Below are 25,695 nucleotides of genomic sequence, written 5' to 3' on the forward strand. Positions count from 1 at the left end.
GCAGTCTCCTATTATGTATTACACCCTCGCGTTTCTGTCCTTTCTTTTTAGTATAACTCCAGTCATTTCTTTCTATTTTAGGTACACCATTCTTTATTGGGTAAAGTATAGAAATGGTCACCGAAGTATTGCCCGCATTTTATTTTGGTCACTAAACTATTCAAAATCAAATATTTCAGTCATCAAATGTTAACAGCGGTTTGAAATTTGATGAGAGTGCTGATGTAGGCTTTTTTATTAGTCTAAAACAAATTTAACCCTCTAATGTTTACACATTCTATCAATTTGATCATAAATATAAAAAAATTCAATAAATTTAGCTCTCAATATTTACAAAATTTGCCATTTTAGTTCAAATTCTAAAAATATCAATCAATTTAGCCTTCAACATTTATACAATTTTTTTTAAAAATTATAAATACAATATCAGGTCCAAATCAATGAAAAAGAAAATACAAAATTGGCTCACCAATTAAACTAGCAAGGGAGTTGAATAAATTTGGAAAAAGATCCAAAAAAGAAAATTTTGCAAAAAGTGTCATTTCTCCAAAATTTAAAGATTTAAACATTACCTGCCATGATCAAAGTGAGCACAAGCTTGGGTAAATTGCCTTCTCCTTATGTTACTTTGACCCCAAAGCAACAACATCCTGATTTGAAACTGCAACAGCCATGCTTGAGTATTTGTAGAAGAACATGAAGCAATTGGATTCTAAGTTTTGTGAGCTATTCTAATACAAGGAGGGTTAGAACTGCACATTGCTAACTTAAAATTCTTTAAAAATCAAAATTTGTTATTTTGTAAATGCTGAAAGCTAGATTTATTGAATTTTTTTAGAATTTGAACTAAAATAACAATTTTTGTAAATATTAGGGCTAAATTTATTGATTTTGTTATATTTAGGATCAAATTGATAGAAAATGTAAATATTAAAGGATTAAATTTGTTATTAGACTAATAAGAAAAGCTCACGTCAACACTTCGTCACTTCTCAAGCGGCGGTTAACGTTCAATAACTAAAATATTTGATTTTTTATATTTTAGTGACCAAAATAAAACACAGGCAATACTTTAATGACTATTTCTATACTTTACCCTTCTTTATATTGAATGAACCAAATTATTATCGAGGGTTAAAAAAATTAAAAAATGGGATGATTAAAATAGCTTTCAAAAGTTGTGACTGATGATTAAGATTAAGGGTGGATTTGGATGGGTAGTACGTTTATTTGCGATTAATATAATAATAATAATAATGAGATTAAATACTATAGTGCGAGATAAAAAATAAATTAAACGCATCACACTGCCCATCCAAACTTACCCTAATTTTATTTAATTAAAAGAAAGTCAAATAGAGTATGACATAAGTATGACAAATGACACATTTTCCTGAACTTTATTTCTCAAACCTTTTTTACCGATATCTAGCAAGTGTTTAAATTCCACGAAATGAACGAATTTGTGTTTTTTTTTTTAAAGGCAATAAATGTAAATGTGAACACTTTTAACACTGACAGCTAGGCAGGCCACTCCAAGCCACTTCACATCTTCCTAAGAAATTAGAAATCATAACGTCCCCCTTTATTTAAAAATATTCATAACGTCCTAACATAAAATTCTAATATTTAACATTATTATTATACAATTATAATAAATATTTATTATTTTACAAAAATATTTTTAAATAATATTTAATTGATAAAAATTATATTTAGGTTTTTTTAAAAATTCCTTATAACAATTTAATTAGTACATGAATTTTATTTTATAAAAGTATGAATTATGAGTTTAATTATATAAATAATAGGTGTGAAAGAGACATTAATAAAAGAAAAAGATAAATAAATAATAGGTTAAATTGCAGAGGGAAACTTAATAACTGACCTTTGCGCAATTCTTCACTTTCTGTTTTTTTTCCTCTTCTCTGTTTCTGATTCTCATTCTCTCCTATTTGTTTTATTGTTTGGCAACGCAAGACCCGAACCAGAAGGTGGTTAATTTTTGCAAATTAGAGAAAACCCAGAGAGGAAAAACCTCCTCCAAACCCTTCCTTTTTTCCATCCTTTGACATTGATATGGTCGAGACGCGACGGAGCTCTTCCTCTTCCAAACGCCCCCTTTCCTCTCCCCCTCCCACTTCTTCTAAACGATCCAAGGTCTTTTCTTTCTTATTCCTTATGGTTTTTACTTTGCATGTCTGTCCTGATACGTTCTCTTTAGATTTGAATTCCAGACTGATAGGCTTTTCTTTTTTTCTTTTTTTTCCCTTTAGGCATCTGAGCCGGCTTTGTCGTCCAACAATGGAGCTGCGGTTTCTGGACCAGTTAACGAAACCTTAGGTCCACCTAAGGAATCCGGGTCGGACTCACGGGTAATGGAGCTCCGATCCTCTGATCTACGGGTGTCCGATTCGGCTAAGGCCGTTGATGCGTCTCCCATCGATAAGCCTGCCGTTGCTGATCTGGAGAACGGTACTTTGGTGGCTCCGCGGTCCTCAGGTGCCATCCGAATTGATCTTTCATTTTGGTTTGTGAGGTTCTATTTTTTTTTTTGGGTTTTGATGTGGGGGATTATTTTGGTTAATTAGGAGAAGCTGCTGTAGATGCGGATAAAGTGGAGACGGTTGCTGCAGGGCTTACTGGTCGGGCTAAGAACAGGCCAATTAAGCCTGCTAAGTTAGGTTCTAAATTCCCGTGGGGAAAGCTTCTTTCCCAGCATTCTCAAGTATGTTTTCTGAATTGACATTCTTTTTAATTATTAGCTGGTTTTTGGTTCCTGGTCCCTTTGTTTAATCGTGTTCAGTTAGAACTGCCTATTGAAATCCTTCTTCTTTTAGCCAATAAATGAAGTGAAGAAAATGTGTTTTGTCCATGAACTATTTATGGCAAACGGATTTTAAAACTTTGTGCAGTTGAATTTTGGATGGAACAAGGAAATATTACTGTATAATTTGCTGGTAAAATGATGATTTGGTTCCAATCATTGAGTGGAATCTTGGAGTTCATCATGATTTAAATCCTAACTTAAGAGAGTCAATTTGGTAGGAAAATTACTTTTAGGCTGCCTCAGAGAGTCAGCTTTCTGTTGTAGTGAGGTCTAACCTCAGTAGTCATGGGAAGGTATTCTGTTGTTGAATTTCCTTAAGGGAGGATCTTCCATCAAGCCACAAACCAATCAGCCTCTTTATATTGGTTTTAATACTTATGGTTGTTTTCATGCTAAACTGATGTGCTTCCACTTCTTATTAATGTTCATATCATCCAGAATCCTCACTTAGTCATGTGTGGCACACCATTCACCGTTGGACAAAGCCATCAGTGCAACTTATGTCTTAAGGATCACAATATTAGCGCTGTTTTGTGCAAAGTGAAGCACATAGAGGTATGGATCTTTACATAATTATTTCTTAACCTTTTCGTTGTACTTTTTATTGTGTTTATGGGAGTGCTGAATTTCTATTTCCCGATGTAGAGAGATAGAACTTCCATTGCCTTGCTAGAAATTACAGGAGGAAAAGGTTCTGTCCAGGTTAACGGTAGGACTTACCGTAAAAATACTAGTTTGATCCTAAATGCTGGAGATGAATTAATTTTCACTAGTACTGGGGATCATGCTTATGTATCCTTTTCCTTCAACATGGCTTAACACATTTTTACAGATATGTTATTCCTCTGCCTCCCAAATGAAAGTCTATGTGGCTCCACTTTCATGTGTGTTCCATAATTGAACTTTGATGCTATATGATATTTCTCCCATCTAATAGATGCTTTAATTCCTTGACGGTTACTTAGATTTTTCAGCAGCTTACCAATGATAACTTAGCAGCCCCAGGCTTACCTTCTTCTCTAAGCATTTTAGAAGCCCAGACTGCTCCTATAAAAGGTATTATTGAGGCACGACCAGGGGAACCATCTGCTGTTGCTGGGGCAGCAACAATATTGGCTTCTTTGTCAACAAAAGAAAATTCTGAGATGTCCACTCTACCTTCTGGTTGTGAGGTGTCAGATGACTGTGTTCCAGAAGTTGACATGAAGGACAGTGCTAGTAACACTGATCCAGCAACTGCTTCTTCAAGGGAGAAAACTGTTCCTTCTGTACCGGACGCTGCTAATGAAAACCCTAATCGTGATAGACTTGGATTAGATGATGGTATGGATGCTGACAATACGAAGATCCCAGGGGCAGGTTACTCTTTAAGGCCATTATTGCATATCCTTGCTGGTACTTCTACTGACTTTGATTTTAGTGGTAGTATTGCCAAAATTCTAGACGAGCAAAGGGAAATTAGAGAGATGCTTAAAGAATTTGAACCTCCTTCGGGTTTGGTATCAACCAAGCGACAAGCATTTAAAGATAGTTTACAAGACAGCATTCTCAATCCAGACAATATAGATCTCTCTTTTGAAAATTTTCCGTATTATTTGAGGTAAATCTGGTGCTTTCTGCTCTTATTTGATTTTGCACTTTTATTTTATATTTTTTGATGATTCCTTGTTTCTATGTTTTGGGAAAACAATTTTGAATTATTGCTTTTACTTATTTTCTATCAACATTTCCACAAAATTGCAAGTCCATGTATTATTTATGCAGTGAAAGTTGTACTGAGTTAACTGCCTATATTAGTGGATTTGGAGCATTGGTGAAATTTAGTTAATTTTACTTGAAACTTCCATTGTGACAGTGATACAACAAAGAATGTTTTGATAGCCTCAACCTATGTGCATTTGAAGTGTAGTAAATTTGCGAAGTATGCCTCAGACCTTCCTACCATGAGTCCTCGTATATTGTTATCTGGTCCTGCAGGTTTGGTTGCTGTTTTCTGTTTTTCCATTTAAATATTGTTGGACGTTCTAATTCCTGATGAGAGTACTTTGCTATGTATAGGCTCAGAAATATATCAGGAGACATTGGTTAAGGCACTTGCAAAACATTTTGGTGCTAGATTGCTAATTGTCGATTCTCTTCTGTTGCCTGGAGTATGCTTCTTTCACTCCTCAACTTGTTTTGATTTTTTACCCCAATTGCATGTTAAGAATGCCAGATTGGTTTGAAATTGCAGTTTTTTCTTTGTACTTAATTTTATCTGTATCATTCCTTTGGAAATTTTGTGCCTATGGTTATTCTCCAATATTCTATGGATCAGGGGAATTTTTTGGAGTCTATAATTATGGTTCGACATTAGAACTCTTGCATCACCAAGCATGTAAAACACTAAAGTTCCTTTTCAATTTGAAAGCAAGTTGTGTCAAATTCTTGATGAATGTTCCTTAGAAAAGTTGTGTTTTAAATGTTGCTTGAGCTAGGTATTTGTTTGATTCCTTTTTACTTTCTTGTGGTTGCAAAAGTTTCTTTCTTGTTTACTTTCTCAGTTTCTAAATGTCTGAATATTTTTGTGGCATCTTATGTTCTATTATTTTCCTTCCCGACATAACCAGGGATCAACATCAAAAGATGTTGATGCCGTGAAAGAAACTTCAAGGGCTGAAAACGTAACTGTATTCGCCAAAAGAGCTGCACACCCTGCTGCTTTGCAGCAGAAGAGACCAACTTCTAGTGTTGAAGCTGATATAACTGGTGGTTCTTCACTGAGCTCCCAAGCTTTGCCAAAGCAGGAAGTATCTACTGCAACATCTAAAAACTATACATTTAAGAAAGGTATGGCATTTCTTTGGAATGATACTGGGGAGTTGGCTTTGTTATTTTATTATGCCTTGGCTTCCTAAACTGTTAATTTGTTGATGGAACATCACCTACTTCTAAATGAAATTTATTTGAAAATTTTAGGTGATAGGGTTAAGTTTGTAGGTTCCGCATCGCCGTCTGGATTTTCTTCTCTAGAACCTGCTTTAAGGTATATTTGTGTCATCTTTATATCCTACAGCTTTGATTTGCCAGGGTCAGTTTTCCCTTTAATAGCAAGTACACATGTAATTTCTCTAGGGCCAAACTTCATGAATGCATTCATTATGTTCTGCAAAAGGTTGAGTAGTTCTTGTGTGTAGGGGACCGATGATTGGTTTTCGGGGCAAAGTAGTCCTTGCATTTGAAGAAAATGGTTCCTCAAAAATTGGGGTCAGGTTTGACAGATCTGTTCCAGAAGGAAATGATCTTGGTGGGCTTTGTGAAGAAGATCATGGGTTCTTCTGTTCTGGTCAGCTCTTTAGCTCATTTCTTGCATCGATTTAATTATGAGTCATTGTTGACTTGTATCCTTCTTATCCATTGTGTTTTCACTCTATAGCCAGCTCACTTCGCTTGGAGTGTTCTGGAGGTGACGATGTTGACAAGCTGGCTGTTAATGAACTTTTTGAGGTACATGTCATTGATTAATTACTGCAGAGCATTGGTTTACCATGCTCATATTTTAAAGTATTTATTTCTGAATTGTCTCACTTCTACAGGTTACATTGAATGAAAGCAAAAGCGGTCCATTGATATTGTTTGTGAAAGACATAGAGAAGTCTGTGGCTGGAAATACAGATGTGTATGCTTCCTTGAAGAGTAAGGTTGAGAATTTGCCCGCGAATGTTGTAGTAATTGGTTCTCACACCCAGATGGATAGTCGTAAGGAAAAAGTAAGGAACATAATGTTTTTTGTTCAGCTCTGCTTTTTCTTTGATGATGTATGAAGCATCTTTAAGTGTTCAATTTTGCAATTTTTTGTTTCTGCAGTCTCATCCTGGTGGCCTTTTGTTCACAAAGTTTGGAGTCAACCAGACTGCTTTACTTGATCTTGCATTTCCGGTATGTCAAGAACCGAGAATTTTTCTTTTGCCTTGTATTTCTTTTCCAACTGTCTTAGTGATCTCTAACTCTCTACATGTGTTGACCTTCAGTATGAGCATGTTTGATTATATGTTTACTTTTCTAGGTTTATACTTTGAATTTGAATGCTCTGAGTTTTTCTGAAACTTTGACATGACTGCCATCTAAAAACATTTAGATATTTCCTCACTTGAATTTACTATGATTCATCGCACACCTAGCTACTATTATAATGGGTAGTTTTTCCAGTTTTATTACCTAGGTGACTGTTCCTAGAGAGTGTCCTATGTGTTGCACTAACTTCCTTAGTAGCTATTTGGTAGTTGCCTATTTTTCTCGCTTTGTAATTATAACAACACACCTAATATGACTGTCATACCTTATTCAGGATAATTTTGGTAAACTTCATGAGAGGAGCAAAGAAACACCTAAAACCATGAAACAAGTTACTCGGCTTTTTCCTAACAAAGTGACAATCCAGTTGCCTCAGGTGGGTCATGTCAGTTTCTGCATCAGTTATCCTGGTATGGTTATTGAAATATTTAATTTAATATTCCTGAATCATGTCAGGATGAAGCTTTACTTTTAGACTGGAAGCAGCAACTGGAGCGTGACACTGAAACTCTTAAAGCTCAGTCAAACATTGTTAGCATTCGCTCAGTGAGTATCGCTATAATTGTGCTTTGTTTTTTCCATGCGCTTTTTGTTTCTGCCTGTTGGTAGGAGCTTCAGTACATTGCCTGAAAGTGGCTTATGTACCTGACCTTTTGTAAAACCTTCTTGTAAGTGTAGGATTATTAACCTAATGTGACAAGAAACCGTAAGAAAGCTGAAGAATATAAACACTTCACCTTCCCCCAACCCATTCTCCCTCTCCAAACAGATAGAAGTTCCCTTTAGTGTCCTTGTTATACTTTGAAGTTGACAAACAGTATATTTGAAAATTCGAGGTACAAGTCTGTTTTTGGAAATCTTTTTAACCGTTCTATCCTATCAGATTCTCCATCAAAATGGCTTGGATTGCCCTGATCTTGAAACATTCTGCATTAAGGATCAAACTCTTACAAATGAGAGTAAGTATTCTTGAGCTCCATACTATATACCAACTGCATAACAAGTTTATCTTCATGTCTTAATTTATAGTACCTTTTTTACCATGTAATATTCGAAAGATTTCCAGGACTTTTTTTTGAAAATTTTATCAGTCATCTATATTGAAGGTTGTTAAATATGTAAAACATTTTCCTCTTGAGATCCCAACAAACAGGATTATACCTTTGGAAAGGAGTTAGTAGCAAAATCTTGTACTTGTTTTTACTTCAGTGTAACTAATCCATTTACCTTTCTAATATTGTAGGTGTGGGGAAAGTTGTTGGCTGGGCCCTAAGCCATCAGTTTATGCATTCTTCTGGAGTATTGTTGAAAGATGCTAAACTTGTAGTTTCAACTGAAAGGTTTGTACTCCATTTATTGCGGTGTACATCTGTGAAATGTTAACAGAAGCTTGGATTTTGGAGCTAAATGTCTCTGCATTTTATTTTAGTGCAAACTTTTTTATAAATTCTCTATTGCAGCATTAAGTATGGTCTGGACATTTTGCAAGGCATTCAAAATGAGAGCAAAACTTTGAAGAAATCACTTAAGGTATGGTTGTCTTCCTTCTGTTGGGTTCTATGTGTAGTCGTTACCCTGATACAGTTATCAGTTATCACTCTTGTTAGAAAGTTAATATTCTATTAAATTACATTTATTTTTCTGAATTCCAGGATGTGGTCACTGAGAATGAATTTGAAAAGAAACTTCTTGCTGATGTTATTCCACCAAGTGATATTGGGGTTAGTTTTGATGATATTGGAGCCCTTGAAAATGTCAAAGACACCTTGAAGGAATTGGTGATGCTTCCCCTTCAAAGGCCCGAATTGTTTTGCAAGGGACAGTTGACGAAGGTAGTTCTAACGTAGTTTTGCTTTATTATATGTTACCTGGAATTGTGCATTTTCAAAGTAAACCCTGTTTTATTATTTTGCAGCCCTCTAAAGGAATATTGCTTTTTGGGCCCCCTGGTACTGGTAAAACGATGCTTGCCAAGGCTGTTGCAACTGAAGCTGGTGCAAACTTTATTAACATATCAATGTCCAGCATTACTTCAAAGGTATTTTAACCGCACAGAAACTATGGCATGCACCATCTCTGTTAGATGGTTTCTGTTTGGTACATGTATGACTTATTTTCATGTCTTGCAGTGGTTTGGTGAAGGAGAGAAGTATGTTAAAGCTGTTTTCTCTCTGGCCAGTAAAATTGCACCAAGTGTTATTTTTGTTGATGAGGTTTGTTCAACCTATATATATATTTTCCGTTTCTTCTCTATTTTGTGTTCTCTGAAGATTAATTGTTGATATTTTATTGTTTTCTTGTATTGTTTTCATCTTCTTCCTGTTTATTAAATAGGATGTGTAATTTTAGTGACTTGGGTGGTTATTTTAGGTTGATAGCATGTTAGGAAGAAGGGAGAATCCAGGTGAACATGAGGCTATGCGTAAAATGAAGAATGAATTTATGGTAAATTGGGATGGCCTTCGTACAAAGGACAAAGAACGAGTATTGGTTCTTGCTGCCACAAATCGGCCATTTGACCTTGACGAGGCAGTCATCCGGAGGCTTCCTCGAAGGTAACTTGCATGTGTTGTTTTGTTGAGTTGCTCTGGTCTGACCTTACGATGTGTGTACTGTTAACCCTGTTAAATGTTGTGCAGATTGATGGTTAATTTGCCAGATGCTCCAAATAGAGAAAAGATTTTGAGAGTTATATTAGCCAAAGAGGAATTGTCACCCAATGTTGATTTGGAAGCTATTGCAAATATGACTGATGGATACTCTGGAAGTGACTTGAAGGTTACCTTTCTATCTTTTTCACTTGGTTTCATCGTTTTGAAATTGTAAGGGGATGTTGTGAACCAAAGAAGAGAAAAAGTAGTTCAATTGCGAATCACATGCTAATAATACATTGAACAAGCTAGCTCATTTTCCCTTACAGCTAAATATTGATTCTTAACGAGTTCTCATCTGTATTAGGGTGTCATGTTAACTGTTTTAACCCTCCCCCGCTTTGCTTTTCTAAGATAAGATTCTAATTCAACGTTATTAGTAAGGCTTCTCTATTCCTGTTGACTGAGTTTTCTTGTAAATTTTATTCAGAACTACATTGAAGCTTTTAAATGGGTTAAGTTGCTTTTTCTTTTACCTATTTATATTTCCCTAATATGAATTTCGTATTGCAGAACCTTTGTGTGACTGCTGCACATTGTCCCATAAGAGAAATTTTGGAAAAGGAAAAGAAGGTCAGTCTCTAATATTTTAGCTTTATAGGTTCTATGATATGTTTGCGGCTATGAGCATATAAACTTATGATAGTTTTGCAAATGGTGCTAAAAGGTGGTGGATCTGTATCCTGATGATACTTTATTGATGGTGTCTATTATTAGTTGCGTATTTTGATTAGTCTTGTTCTATGCAATTGTGTGGGGTTGGTGCCAGACTACCTTGTTCTGATATGTCAAGAAGATGATAAATATTGATGGGTGGAGTTTGGACTGATAATTGTACCCCTTCTCTGATCTATTGCATACCTTTTTACATGAAAGTTCGCTTGCACGAGTACATACCGATATAACATGCAATTTCAGGAGAGAGCGTTGGCTGCAGCTGAGAGTAGACCTTTGCCTTCCTTGTATAACAGTGCTGACATTCGTTCTCTGGAAATGGATGATTTTAAATATGCACATGAGCAGGTAACATGGTCATAAATCATTTTGTATATTTAGATTTTATGGTTTCTGTCATCCGTTGAAGTCTGAGAAATGTAATTTTCCCCTATATTTGCTTGGCATGTGAGGGAGCTTTTAGCTTATATTAAGACAGTTTATTTGGAATGCAAAAATTGTGTATGTTTTAAAGGAGTATGTTTTGTGAAAAAAAAAGGTCTGCTAATATATAGTTATGTTTGATTTGATTGGTTATAATGGTCAGGTGTGTGCCAGCGTGTCATCAGAGTCTACAAATATGAATGAGCTTCTTCAATGGAATGAGTTATATGGAGAAGGTGGATCAAGAAAGAAAAAACAACTAAGCTACTTCATGTAGAAGAGAGGTATCGTTATTTATTTATAGCCATTCCTTTTTCCCTTTTCATTCTTGGATGTCACCATAAAAGGTGGCCAAGTTGAGAAACCTGTTTGAGGAATCCAATTTGCAGGTCCCAGCTTCCTTGTGTATATAGGTTTTCATAAATTTCAGGGTCTTGATGTTAGCAGTTTTAGAATGTTTATCGAGCAGGTTTACTTTGTTAAGAGCATTTTTCCTTTATCTTTTGCTTATTTCCTCTAGTGGCACCTAACTTCTCTGCCTGTACAGAAAAGTAACAAATTGAGCAATGAAGTAATTCTTTGTAATTTTATAACTGTGATGCCAGTCCTTGGAAATGATATATATATATATATATATATATATATAGGTGGTTTTTGGGTTGAGGTTTGGAGAGCCAGCTGAAGGTTTTTCATGGTTGGCTGTAAAAAATGGGTAAACTATACAAATGGTCACCCACTATGCCTGTGTTCTTGTTTTGGTCATCTAACTTTAAAAATTTTCAATTTAAGCACTAGCATTATGGGAAGCCTTTTTGTAAGTGGTATAATAACACATTTAATCTTCAATACTTGCATATTTTACTATTAATTTGATCTTAATTCTAAATAATTTAATAAATTTAACCCTTTATATTTACAAATTCTATCAATTTAGTCCTAAAACACATCATCATGAATAGAAATGATGATAAAAATTGGGTAAGGTGTCGTTTTTGGGTGGGTAATTGATTGTTTTTTCATTCTTTTTCCAGCTGAGAAAATTGGTAGTCTTCCTTTTTGTTGATTTGTTTTTACCTTATTACTTGTAATTCCTTTTCAAAATTAAAAGAGTGCAATTATCAATTCTTTCGTGTTGTGACTAATGAAAATCATAACAAAACATTAAGTGTGTGAATAAAATGAGAATGAGACAAAAACAATTGCATTGATGATAGAGCACATTCATTTGGAGCCTAATTTAAATCTCGGTGTCAATCCTAGATTCACTTGTAATCTTTGCATTCATTTGGATACTAATTTGAAATCAAAACTTGACCTGTCTCGGTATCAATCCTAACTCTCTACTCACTTGTAATATTTGCTTCTCGTCTAGGTGTAGGTATTCATTCAGCGTCCTTCACATTTGCACCAACAAAATAAAACTTATTTTTTATTCAAAAGAAAAAAAAAACAAACCCAGAAGAAGAAAGAAAGGTCATCAATGTTCTTATAATTCAAGCCTCTGAATTTGGTGAGCAGTGTGGCAATGGTAAAGGTCTTTCCATCGAGAAAGGTCGAAGCCACTCACTCCGCCTTAATTCATATATATGGACTTAATGTCTCTCCCTTTCAAAAACACCTTAAATGAATACGAAAAAAAGTACCATTTTATTCAATAGTAGCAACTATTCTAATTTCAAACATTATCCATCATCACTTTCTTTTTGCTAATAAATTGGAGAGAAAAAAAAGAGCAATGAAAAAGTATTATTATTCTAGTTTTTTTTTAAATAGAAAAATAAGCACAATGTTCTTTTTGTACTTAATCAATTTTGAGAGGTTCTCGAAGAATTTCTTATCCCTTCATTCCTTTGCAACGTCCACATTTCATTCCCGATGTGTTTTGGTTGCTTCAAGTTCGGTTTCATGAGATGGTTTCAATCTGATGAAAAAAATATTTTCTCGATGTGCTTCAGCAATAAGGAGACTACCAATTCTCTCAGTTGAAAAAAATGAAAAAAAAAAAAAAAACCAATTTCTCACCGGAAAACGACACCTTACATTTTCCAATTAAATTTTTGTTGTTTTTATAATTTTGATTTATGATGAAGATGTATTTAAGGATCAAATTGATAGAAATTATAAATGTGAAAGGCTAAATTTGTTTAATTACTTAGTATTAGGATCAAATTGGTAGAATGTGCAAGTATTGAGGACTAAATGTGTTATTATGTCAGTTAGAAAAATACTTACTGTTATTAATTTAACGGATGGTGACCAAAATAGGAACGAATTCAAACGCTAATGCCTAATTGAAAATTTTTAAAGTTAAATAACCAAAATAAAAACACAGGCATAATTGAGTGACCATTTGTATAATTTACCCGTAAATATTGTGTTGTAATGGCATTGACGCTTGCAACCGCATGGATGATTTCGTATATATATATATATGATACGTATACAGAATTGATTATGTTGGATAAATTACTATTGATTTTTTAGTTGGATTGTTGTTATAGTTTTTGTGTTGGATTTTTAGCACATTTTTTATTATTATTACTAAATTTTATTTTTTGGTATAAAAATAATCTAAATCCAAATTATTCTTAAAAAAAGTGAATGCGCAACTACAGATTCTACTATTATTACTAAATTTTAGTACCATGCCGTATGGTATATAATATTATAGTAAATTAGTTCATTTGAAGAAAATTGTGATCCTTTCTTCTAAGCATAGAAATGATATGAAGTTTATGCGGAGGCGACGAAATAATATTGTTGAAATATGAAAGGGTAGCTGTGTAGTGAGATTTACATTTTTCACATTAATGTTAAATAAGTAATTGATGCAATTTTGGAGATTTTAGAGGCATTAGTTGGTTTATGTAATATCCCTCATCTAGTTCGGTCGTCAGACTAGAGTGATAAGATGCTACGACAATTAACAGAATAGTTACACGCAATTCATCAATAAAAAATTAATTAAACATTGATTAACTACATACATTCACATAAATCATGCTTTGCAAACAAAATCGAGTATAAATTGAGCTTACGAAAGTTATAGAAACAAGAATCATTTTGAAACTTTTACAAAAAAAGAAGGGAAATTGAGCAAAATAGAGGTCACACAGTCGTGTGACAAGCTGTAACTGTGTGGAATTGGAGTCACACAACCGTGTATCCAGACTGTGTAACTTACTGTGGCCGTGTGGGTAAAAAAATGCAATTATTCAACAAAAGTCACATGTTTGTATGGCTAGGCCATGTAACAAACTGAGGCTGTGTGAAAATTTAATGGCCAAAACTACAATATTCAAATGGGCCATGTGACAATCAGGAACCATGTGCTTCTTATTCATCCTATATTTCAATGGCACACAACTGTGTCACTAACTTGTGTGTGACACACGGCCGCGTGGTACAAAAAGTGTCATTTAGGCCTATTTCATGCCAACTACATCCAAGGCCAAATCTATGTTCATTTGCACAATTTTACCTACTCAAAAACCTGCATAAATTCAATAGAACATCTACCAATTCATCACATTCATATCACATTCAACAATAAACTAATATGCCTAACATGGCACCCAAAACAATCAACAAGTCATGAATCAATCTAACCTTTCAAGCATTACAACAAATTATATTACCCAAATCCTGTTCATGGCATATCACTTATCCACTATGTAAGCTATTAAACATACATATGCCTAATTCACTCATTAAGAACACCATCCAATATGCATATTCAATTTATTCGCATATAACCATTTCATGTCTATTATGAAGTCAAACATTACCCTTACCTATTCATGGTAATATTAGAATACTATTTTATTTATCGAAATCACATATCATTTGGCCATTTCACTACCAAACATTAACACAAAATATTTAACATTCACAAGGTTCATATTATTATCAATCAACTAAGACATGTGCATATGCCATACCAAAATACCAAACTACCAAACCATCATCCAAAAATATAACATTGTATAATCAAAAGACTCTCTTAGGTACATGCCATTAATTAACAGAAGACATCACCAACTTGTTGAGTTCGAGATCGTAGCTGAATGTTGATATCAACGAGCGTACAAGATCAAAACCTAACCTATACACGAAAAATAAAATTGTACGCTGAGTATAACTCAGTGGTATTTCTATAAACAAATATTAAATCATATTGTAAATCATACAAAGCAATGAATTGAAGATCATAAGGTGCATATATCATTCAATTATTAACTATGTTATTTTATCATATTTACAACCATTTCATCATCTAATGCATTTATACCATATTTGATATCACAACAAGTATACTATCACATTTCTATTTTAATTTCGAGTTTCCAATATCAATGATCGTCATAAATATTTATCCCAATTCATTTTGAAATTCATTATTTTTTTTTTACATTTTCAACTCCCTATTGACTTGACTCGGACTCGGACGGATATACGGATCCAACCAATCACACCAGCTTGGCACCTAATGCATATCAGATAAATCCAAAATAGTAAGTTGCGCTGGTCGGTATAACCGAAAAATAGGTGTTCCTAGCACTCCTTGACACGTAGTCGTAAAAACTTTAAACTCTTCCTATCCTATGACATGCCAATTATACCCGGCCCTGCCCAAACAGTTAATAGGCTAACTATTTCTCAATTCCATTGATAAGCCAATACCTCAATTCAATAACATATGTTCATTAGCCAATCACCAATACATATATATATATATATCAATATAATTCATCTAAGTTCATATTCAATTTCGCATTTACATCATTATACAATAATCTCAAATCTATTCAATATAACCCCTACTGTAAACAACAAATCAATTCAAATCAATTCAGCTCAATTCATTAATTTCAACTCACCTTATGATCTTACCAAGCTATACAATTCATAATTTTTGCAATTGAAATATTTTCAGATTATAGAAACACAAACCGTAAACTTCGAGCCATTCGTCGACGACTTTGTCCTTTCCTTTCTTTTTTGAGGAATCTGAGTCGACGTTAGCTACGGATTAACAAAAACAAAACAATTCAGTAATACAAAATCAAATTCACACTCAATTGCAAATTTATACTAGTTTTACATTTTATTCAATTTAGTCCCTAAAATCGGGACTAGCATAACTTTCAATCTAAAACTCATATTTTCAATATGTTTTCACTATAGTCCAATTAGAACCTCTAATTTCTCAATTCTACCACAAATTTCAAAATTTGTTCATTTTAGTCCCTATAGTACAAAACTATAAATTAACTTCATAATATAGTCCTTTTTCACTCCTAAGCTTAAAATTTATCAATTTAACACCTAAAAATTCAAGAATCCATTAATGGAATCATTCTAAAACTTCATCAATTACGAAAATAACACACAAGTCAGCTAGATTAAGCTCCCGAGATTTTAAAAACATAAAAATTACAAGAAAAGAACTAAATTGCACTAACTAATTCAAGCTTTGAATTTTAAAACCCTAGGGGCCCTCTCTTCTCACGATTTGCATGAAAAAATTGGGGAAATTGTTTTGTTTCTCTCCACTAAGCTTCCATTATCTAAATTTTATTTTAACATATTTTATATACATAATAATATTATTAATTTCTTAGAACATACATTTCCTTTAAACCACAATAACCATTGTCCACTATTAACTAAATAGTGGTAAAATTGTTACTTAAGGCCCCTACTTTAATTTCTAATTAAAGTTTCTTTAGTAATTGCACTTTTACTACTTTTACAAATTAGTCTCTGTACCATGATAAACCACTAATTTAATAAAATTACCTATCCAAAATTCAATTCACCTATAATATACCTCTGTATTTAATAAAAATTTTTATGGCCTCGATTTATGAAAATAGACCCTAAAATCACGTTTTCTGACACTACTGACTTTCGGGTTGTTACAGTTTAGTTTTAAAAAAATGGAAAAAGGATTTGATCAATTAAGTTTATACTTAATTGATTAATTCATCAATTTAAATCTATTTTTTTTCTTTGCCAAATCATCGACATTCATTCCAATCAACCATAACAGTACAACAAGACCAATCCATCAGCATAAAAGACACTTGTTACCAAAACAAGACACCTGTAATAACAAACATTACCAACAAACTCCTCACCATACATGTATCCAAAATCAACATTAGAAAAAAAGACAAATCAAGACATTTCAGGAACGAAATCAGTCAACATAAGCCTCTAAAATATCTAGACTTAGCACATTAAAATACTAGCAGCGGTAATCCATTTTTATCCAAGATGTCAACAAGAGAGAATGAGGGTTGATTCACCTAATTTGTAGATCTCATTCCCTCCTTGAATTGCCTTGCAACCCAATCAGTACCAATCTTTCTAAATTGCATATTATAAAAAAAAAATCCTTCATTTCCTCTACAGATCTCAACATTGGCTCAATCCTTAAACTTTTACATACCTTTTTCTTATTAAGTCTAAATACCACAGCTTTGCTATCAAATTCCACCATGAAATTTTTCTCTGGGCTAGGGAAACACCTTCAACAATTGTAACGCCTTAAAGACTTAATATCTAAATACGAATGAATTATTTTTAATTAATTTATTACATAAAACTTGATATAAATCATTACAATATAAAATTTTAATAAAAATAGACACATAAGGCGTATCCCTAACTACGTCGCTTTTCCACTGTATGCATAATAACCCAATCCGTCGTTTCTTTGGTGTATCCCTGATATTGTTCCTCCTACCGCAATCTCTCCTAAACCTGAAAAAAATAACAAACCTTGTCAGTTTAAGAGAACTTAGTGAGCTTTATCATAGAATTACCTTGACAGATACTTTATATTCTTATAGCAACTTCTGTGTGCCAATTATTTTTCTAAACTGTAACATCCTATTTTTCAGTGGTGTCGAAAACAGTGGTTTCGAGACCATAATTCTGACGTGTCAATCCATAAATATTAATTATTTAATGTTTACAAAGTTTTTAATGTCATATCAAAATTTGGTTAAGAAATTTTAATGTTTAGATAATTAATTAAGTAAAAAAGACTAAATTGTCAAAGTTGCAAAAGTTGGTGGTTATTAGTTAAAAGTATTAAATGGCTTTAAAAAATTGATTTGATGGCCTTATTTGATAATTAAACCATCATTTGTTTTAGTGGAGGATTTTGACTTATGTATTGATAGTTTTTAAGTTAAAAACTTAAGAACAAAATGGCAAATAGGTATTATTATGAGAAAAACAAAAGAATTAGGGTGGGTTTGGATGGGCGATTGAATGCGGTGCGGTGCGTTTAGCTTACTTTTTGTCTCACGCTACAATATCGCTACAGTATCTAATCTCACTGCCACCGTTGTTTTTACACTAACCGCAGGTAAATGCATCGCCCATCAAAACTCACCCTTAAACTATTATCTTCTTCCATTATACTTTCCATGTCTGAAAATTACCATTGGAGAGTTAGGGAATCTTTGTTTACTCTTGTTCATGCATATCAAGAATCTTAGTAAGTGGAGGATGTACGAGGAAAAGGGAAAGTCGCCAAGTAGTCCCTATTAGTCGAATCACTTGACAGGTAAGTTTCTACTGATGTCTAGGTTACAATTTGTTATTAATGTTATTAATTGTACTTATATACATATTGAGTTGTCACTATAGTGAATAATTTTAGTTATAAGAAGTAGAAGTGAATTTCTGAAAAGATTTCGATGAATCGAGTAAAAGTTTTATACGTGAGATTTCTGTCTGAATATCTATTTTGGACCGAGCTCTTGCATGTGTTGCGGACTCGGGTTAACATAAGACTCAAATTTAACTTGATTTAGCTATCTGTTGTCGTCTAATATGTTTACCTAGCTCTAGCCAAGCTAGTTTATCTGTGTTGTCATTGGTTTAACCCAAAACGGTAACCTGACACAACCAATCTATATCTAATTGGCTCTTATGAGCATTATATGTTTTTGGACTTACGTATTGAATAATTTTACAAAGATCCACCAAAATAATAAATTTTATCTGATACAAAATTTTTTCAACGAAGTATAACAAATTATGAATTCTGAGTATCCGTATGTTTAAACGGTACTAACTTTGAAATTCTGAATCATGTTGAAACAAGGTTGAAGTTCAATTCATTATCTGCTCATAGCTACTTAATGAACATAGTAAGTTGAGTATTGATTTTTGTGGAAGCTTACTAAGTATTTCTTACCCTTACTTTGGTTATTATTTTCTTCTGTAGACTTTGAACTTTTGGATCACATTGTTCTGATCATCAGAGCACACACACATCTTCCTTCGTCACCTTACGATAGATTTTGAAGTCATGACTTTTGGTTAAATATGACATGTAATTAGGGTGTTATTATGTAAATACGTGAACACGAATTAGTACCTTGTTTTGTATATAGTCTTGATACTAGTTCAATGTTTATATTGTTATTATTATAAAATGGTCTCTTGATTATATATGATAGCTCATGATGTTTTGGTTTTGGTGTGATGGATAGTATGAAGCTAGGTTAATAAGTTTAGTAGAATTATCATGGATGAATGTGATTTGTTTAATTTTTGAGATATGGTGTCAGTGATGGCACATTGGTTAGTTATTTAGGTGTTTGGATGGATAAATTATTGTTTTTTGTGGTAAGGTGACTTTTTGGCATGAATTGAATTTGCTAAGATAAGAATTTTACCATTATTGAGATAAGTATCGATACTTTGGCTTTTGGTATCGATACTTGACCTAATGAACAATATCCAAACTCAAGATAACATTGACTCAGATTCATAATAATTTTAGAAGATGATATAATACAACGTAGATATAGCGGATTCCACATAACTCGGATTCAAACCTCAAATAATACGGATGAGTTCATATTGAATACACCCATTTTAATATTTACAGAACATCATGTCGAATACCTTTCTTAACATAGAGATACACATCTCTTTTCACGAAAACCCTTAAGACTTATTCAACTCTCAATCCCTGAGCAAAGCAATACCTTATCAGACATACTTGAAAGATCAATCCACAAGGGCCAAACATAACACGCCATAAAGGCATCGTACAAAAATATCATTTTTACTGACCCGACAAACTTCATAAAAGGTGCCATCGATTTTTCCCTCATGGACTTATACAAAGTTTTATGTTTCATGATCTGCCATTTCGATTTACACATTATTAAAGGCTACACCATGAACATACATACAGACATATCATATCATGCCATGGGTCTTAACCTCATGGTCTTACAAAAATTCATGTATCGTGTTCTGTCAATCTAGTTTCATCTTACTAGAGGCTACACCATGAATGGTTCCAAATTATACAAAGCTGCCATAAGCCTCTAGCTTATGGTCTTACACTTGCTTTCAATTCATGACGTGCCAATTTGGTTCACAATATAACTACCCTACTAGAGGCTTCACAATGGGACATTTCTCATTTCTTAATTACCCAGATGTGTTTGTGTTTTTGACTAACCAATACACGTCATATCACTACTTTACTTGCATTCTCACCAACCAGTATTCTTCTCAACAAAACCTTACACTTATCATCATAACACATACATTCTCTCATCTATGTTCATATATTTGCCAATTACTATAGATATCATCATCTTTTATACATATAAGTTGTAACAGCCCATTTTTCAGTGATGTTGGAAATAGTAGTTTCGGGACCATAATTTTGACGAGTAAGTTTGTATAACTAGTATTTAAATTATACGAGTCAATAATAATTTTTATATTGAATTTTGAATTGATAAATTTTAATTAATTGAATTAGTGGTTAGTATAAGTGGTTCAGTCCAAAAGTCAAGTGGTTTTTGGAAATGAGGTATTGAGACCTCGTTTCCGTAATTTAAGGTCGTAAATATTTTTATTAAATATTTATAGAGTCGTATTATAGGTGTATTAAAGTCTGATCTAGAAATTTTAGTGATTTGATAGTTAATTAAAGTAAAAAGATTAAATTGTAAAAGAGGTAAAAGTTAATCGCTATAGATTTGAAATACTAAAGGGACCAAAATGGTGATTAAACCATGGTCAAAAAGTCCAAGCAGTGGTGACATGATTAAATCCACTAACTTTTGGGCTATTTGCTCATTTAGTCCTAAATAATATAGGGTTAAATTGAAATTAAGTTTGTTTAGTTAAAAATTTAAAATAATTGAAGGACCAATTGTGCAATTAAACCTTCCTTAGATGGTAATTATACCATATTTATATATTATGGACATGTTTAATGATTTTATAAGTTATAATTGAAGGTTAATTTTGTAATTAGTTAAATGATAATTTAAATTAAAAGATTAAAAGGATAAAGACATTGTCTTCTTTCCTTTTTCATGTTATGGACGCCAAAACACCATGGTTAGGGGTTTGGAAGCTTCAACCAAGCTTGATTTCTTCGATTAGGTGAGTTAACCTCGCCTGTTTTTAGTGATTTTTATATTTTTGAGCTCGTATTAACTTGATCTAGCTAACCCGGAGACTAATTTGTAATATTGTTAAATGTTGCAAATTATGCCATTGAAGAGTTTGGATATTCTTGAAGTTTTATGATGGATTATTAAGTTTGGTTGTCAAATAGGACTATTTTGTAAAGTAGTTTTTGTTAATTTTAATGTTTAAGGACTAAAATGTGAAAATGATAAAACTACAACAAGGACTTGGTGTGAAATAACAGCAAGTAGGGGTTGTAGAAAGGTATTGAATAATTCGGCTGAAATTAATTATGGTTAAAAATGGTTAAATTGTGTGCTTTGGAGTTAGGGACTAAATTGCATAAAAGTGAAATGTTGGGGGTAATTTTGTAAAAATGCCTTAAAAGACTCAGTTATATTAAATGATTTAATATTTGTTGTTGGAATTAGTTAATTAAATGAAATTATTATTTTAGATCAAGAACGTGTTGAAAACCGAGGAAAAGATAAAGTAGTTGAATAGTCCCTGTACTTTTATCGTCGCTAAAAATTAGTCCGGTAAGTTCGATCGTTTATTTTAATACAATTTAAATGCATATTGTATGAACTTTGTTATAGTATGCTGGATAATGTATTTGATGCTTGTAATTGAGAACAGAAGTAATGAATTGTTATAGCCTTGATCATTGATGAAATATCCTGAGCCGAATGAATGTAGGATAGAGTACGATTGGCATGCCAATAGATTATTTTGCGTGCGGTATGGGATTGATATGAGATGTGATGATGGCTCTGTATATCTTCTATTTATTGAATATACCAAAGTCCTGCATTTGTTGCGAACTATCGTGTTATATTTCAGTGTTTTTCTGGCATGTTACTGGGGGCAGACGTTAGCCTACAGGCTAGGCACTTGGTGCCGAGGCGTGTTATCGGTTGGATTAGCTCATATGAGCGTTTGGCATGTTCTCAAGTGGTTAACCGTGTAATCGTATTCCTGTATCATTCATTGAGCATTGATTATTAATTCGTTTTAACGTTTGAGTATTTCTTACCTGTAACACCCCTTACCCGTATTCGACACCAGAATAGGGTACGAGGCATTACCAGAACACAAACGCTTGTAAACGTATTTAACCGTATTATAAAATTTCATCTAAATTAAAACTTTCAAATTTTTTTAACATGCTTTTATAATTCTTCACAATATATCCTCAAAATATTATATTCATAATAAATAAGGCCTACGAGACCCAATACATACCCATGCAATTCAATGTTTGATTTCCATTTCATTCAGTACACAATTTCTCATGCTCACAATTCAAATCATATCACTAGCAATTTCTATTTAATTCACGTACAATTCAATATTAGTAAGTTCAATACTAATACGTATTTACCATTTAACTCAACGTTTTTTTATTATACCATTCATTAACACATTTATGAAATTCTCAATTTTGACAATGAAAATATCACTTTATCTTAAATAACAACATCAATTCAACTCATCATCCCCTTTTTCGTCATTTTCACTTCAAATATGAACTTACTATTTCATTACCTTTCCACACCCGTTTCCTATGCATATCACACAAGACATAAACATATCATTCAACCATAGTCGCAAGCTAGTGCATTTAAGCATAATTCTTTTTGGAACTAACCACATGATAAACCATTTCACTAGAGATTACATAATTTAAACCTTACCACCCCCGTCATGATCACAAGCATATTTCCATTTAGGCACTTTCCATTTCAATGCATAACTTATAAGTTTAACGTGGTATAATCCAGCCACAACTTGGTCAAAGGCTAAGCATGTACATCAAATATGTTAACCAAATAAACATATAGCATAAGCATTATGAGCATGGATGAGCACAACATTTATTAATGTATCAAACTTACCTACATGTGTTAATTCATAAACCATTCATGACATTACTTCAAGCCAAATCATATTCCAAATATACCATACATACATACTATGAAACTTTATTTTCCCACATGAGCTTAAATCATGACCAATAATGCGCAAATATAAACGTCATTTCTATTTCATCGTTTATCAATTATAATCGAGCATATTATCAATTATACTCAAATCATTCATATATTTCCCAATTTTCCTCCTCCTCCTCTCCATTCCACATCCTTAATGTGTATAACACACTTAAACAACATTATCCATACTTTCACTATTTTCCTGTATATAAATTTGAACTGTCTGTCTGAGTTAGAGTCACTAATTTATTTATATCTTGAGCTACCGAGCTCCAAATTGAGATCCATTATTTTACCCAAAACTAGACTCATATATATTCTTACCATAAAATTTTCATAATTTTTTTCTTAGCCAATAAGTACAGTTTATTCTTTAAAGTTCCCCTGTTTCACTGCTCGACAGTTCTGACCTTTCTTCACTAAAAATTAATTATTTCAAAGTACAGAATTTGGATAATGTTATCGTTTGTTTATTTCTAAAATAGACTCATTCGAGATTCTAAAATATAAATTTTATCCCATAAATATTTTTGTACAGTTTTTAATTATTTTACAAAGTCAGAACAGGGGATTCCAAAATCATTCTAGTTCTGTCTCACTAAAATTCAAATATCTCATAATATAAAACTTGTTTGCTTGCTCCGTCTCTTTTATGTGAAAATAGACTCATTCAGATTTAATTTCATATCTTATTGACTCTCTAATTCGATGTACACCATTTTTGGTGATTTTTCAAAGTCACACAACTTCTACAGTCCAAAACTATTTTGTTGCTAAATTTACTCTTTCATAATTTCACTTACTCCATTGCATCTTACCAATGGTTTGATCAAATATCGAGCACATTGTTCATAAATTTTCACACTTATACCTGCACTCATTCATCACGTAGTCATATTCAATTACACTTAGTCGTTACATGATCTCATGTATTTTCACTTAGTCAATTTCCTGATGAACACTTCGGAATAATAATAGATGCACGGTGGATCAGCACATAGCACCACCCTTATAGTCAATGATACTCAGTGGAATCAACACATAGCAATCACCTTCATAATCAATAGTACCTGGTGGAATCAGCACACATCAACCACCTTTATAAGTAATGATACCCGGTGGAATAAGCACATAGCAACCACCTTTATAATCAATGGTACCTGGTACACGTAGTAGCCTACACATAGTACTACACACATGACCATTACTATCTCTTTCACATAGTGGCAAGCACACAGCCCGTGCCACACATGTGATCATTATTGTCACTTCATTTGTATCTTTTCTATTCCGGAGGTTCAACCGGGAAATTTCTCACTTCTCTTTTTCACTGATCAAAGTCAATTTCTCGTCTTTCTTGATTTATAATAACACATTTAACTTACTTAACACTCAAATTGTTCAATTTAGTCCAAAAATCACACTTTGGAAAATTACATTTTTGCCCTTAAAGTTTCACAAAATTACAATTTTACCCCTAGGCTCGTAAAATTGTTTTTATTCAATTTCCTTGCATTTTAGGCCTAGCTGAACCATTTTCATAACTATAGCAGTCCACAATTCTCACTTATTCACACACTTGCGACATATTTTATAACTTTTATAAATAAACTTTTTCATCGAAAAAAATCACTTAGTAAAAGACGTTCATCACACTCCAAACATTCATATTCTTCCATAAAACATCAAAATACATGCATATCATTCATGGGTAAATTTTTAAACACAAACACTAGTTCAAAATAATGGTAAAAATAGGTAAATCTTGTTACGAGGATTTTAAGAACGTAAAAATCATTAAAAACAGGGCTAGAACAGACTTACAATCGAGCTTGGAAGCTTGAAAAACCCTAGCCATGTTTTTTCCATGCAATTTTCGGCCTAGGGGTTGAAGATGGACAAAAATTGACTTTTAATTTTATTTTTAATTTATTTTAATAACTAAATGACCAAAATGCCCTTAATGAAAAACTTTGGAAACATGCCTAACCATGTCCATTTTTGTCCACCAACTTAACCAATGGTCTAATTACCATATAAGAACCTCCAATTTAAAATTTCATAACAATTGGGTGCCCAATTGAGTGCCCAAACGTCGAAATTTTTGAACAAAATTTTCACGAAATCATTTTGTGAAATCGTAGACCATAAAATATAATAAAAATAAATTTTATCCTCGTTAGATTTGTGGTTCCGAAACCACTGTTCTGACTAGGCCCAAAATCGGGTTGTTACATTACCTGTTGTGAACTGTGGGTGACAGGAATTTTTTTATTAGTCTTGTGACTGGAACTCTATTGATTGATCTATTATTTGAATTATGGTGTTTAAATTCAGTAAGTTATATTGTTTTATCGATGAACTTACTAAGTTTTACGTAAGCTTACTCATGTTCTTTTTTTCTTTGTAGGCTATGTTTTGTTGAACTGGGAGATCGGGTCAATTCAAGATATCACACTATCCGGAAACTCTTTGGGTAAACTTGTAAACATCTTGGCTTATATGGCATGTAATAGGAGTTTAAGTTGTCTGTAGTGATGATTTAATGGCTTGTGTAGATAGCTTGCTTATACATGGATGTAGTTTAAAATTTGAT

General features: G+C 32.9%; 1 protein-coding gene across 2 annotated transcripts; it reads left to right on the forward strand.

Annotated features, from left to right (window-relative positions):
• Positions 1-1,889: 1,889 nt before the first annotated feature.
• LOC105790816 (uncharacterized) lies at positions 1,890-11,225 on the forward strand. Of its 2 annotated transcripts, XM_012618590.2 has the most exons (27): positions 1,890-2,160; positions 2,277-2,502; positions 2,592-2,728; positions 3,269-3,385; positions 3,476-3,622; positions 3,796-4,430; positions 4,686-4,807; positions 4,889-4,980; positions 5,440-5,659; positions 5,789-5,855; positions 6,007-6,155; positions 6,246-6,316; positions 6,406-6,579; positions 6,677-6,748; positions 7,158-7,259; positions 7,340-7,429; positions 7,767-7,842; positions 8,127-8,223; positions 8,344-8,413; positions 8,536-8,715; positions 8,799-8,921; positions 9,013-9,096; positions 9,254-9,438; positions 9,523-9,661; positions 10,048-10,107; positions 10,453-10,557; positions 10,796-11,225. In XM_012618590.2, the coding sequence occupies exons 1-27, from the start codon at positions 2,080-2,082 to the stop codon at positions 10,907-10,909; spliced, it is 3,735 nt and encodes a 1,244-aa protein (XP_012474044.1). In that variant the 5' UTR covers positions 1,890-2,079; the 3' UTR covers positions 10,910-11,225. The 2 variants fall into 2 exon arrangements, with proteins under 2 accessions (XP_012474044.1, XP_052490568.1); XM_052634608.1 differs by lacking the exon at positions 3,476-3,622.
• The last annotated feature ends 14,470 nt before the right edge of the window (positions 11,226-25,695 follow it).

Source organism: Gossypium raimondii, chromosome 8, assembly GCF_025698545.1.
Source record: "Gossypium raimondii isolate GPD5lz chromosome 8, ASM2569854v1, whole genome shotgun sequence".
Classification (NCBI taxonomy): Eukaryota; Viridiplantae; Streptophyta; class Magnoliopsida; order Malvales; family Malvaceae; genus Gossypium; species Gossypium raimondii.

What these genes read in the sequence shown, in the direction of transcription:
- LOC105790816 (XM_012618590.2), top strand. Translation starts at nt 2,080, where the DNA reads ATGGTCGAGACGCGACGGAGCTCTTCCTCTTCCAAACGCCCCCTTTCC. An exon ending in AATTTTCCGTATTATTTGAG is followed by an intron (nt 4,431 to 4,685) that starts GTAAATCTGGTG and finishes CCATTGTGACAG; the next exon opens with TGATACAACAAAGAATGTTT. An exon ending in TGACAATCCAGTTGCCTCAG is followed by an intron (nt 7,260 to 7,339) that starts GTGGGTCATGTC and finishes GAATCATGTCAG; the next exon opens with GATGAAGCTTTACTTTTAGA.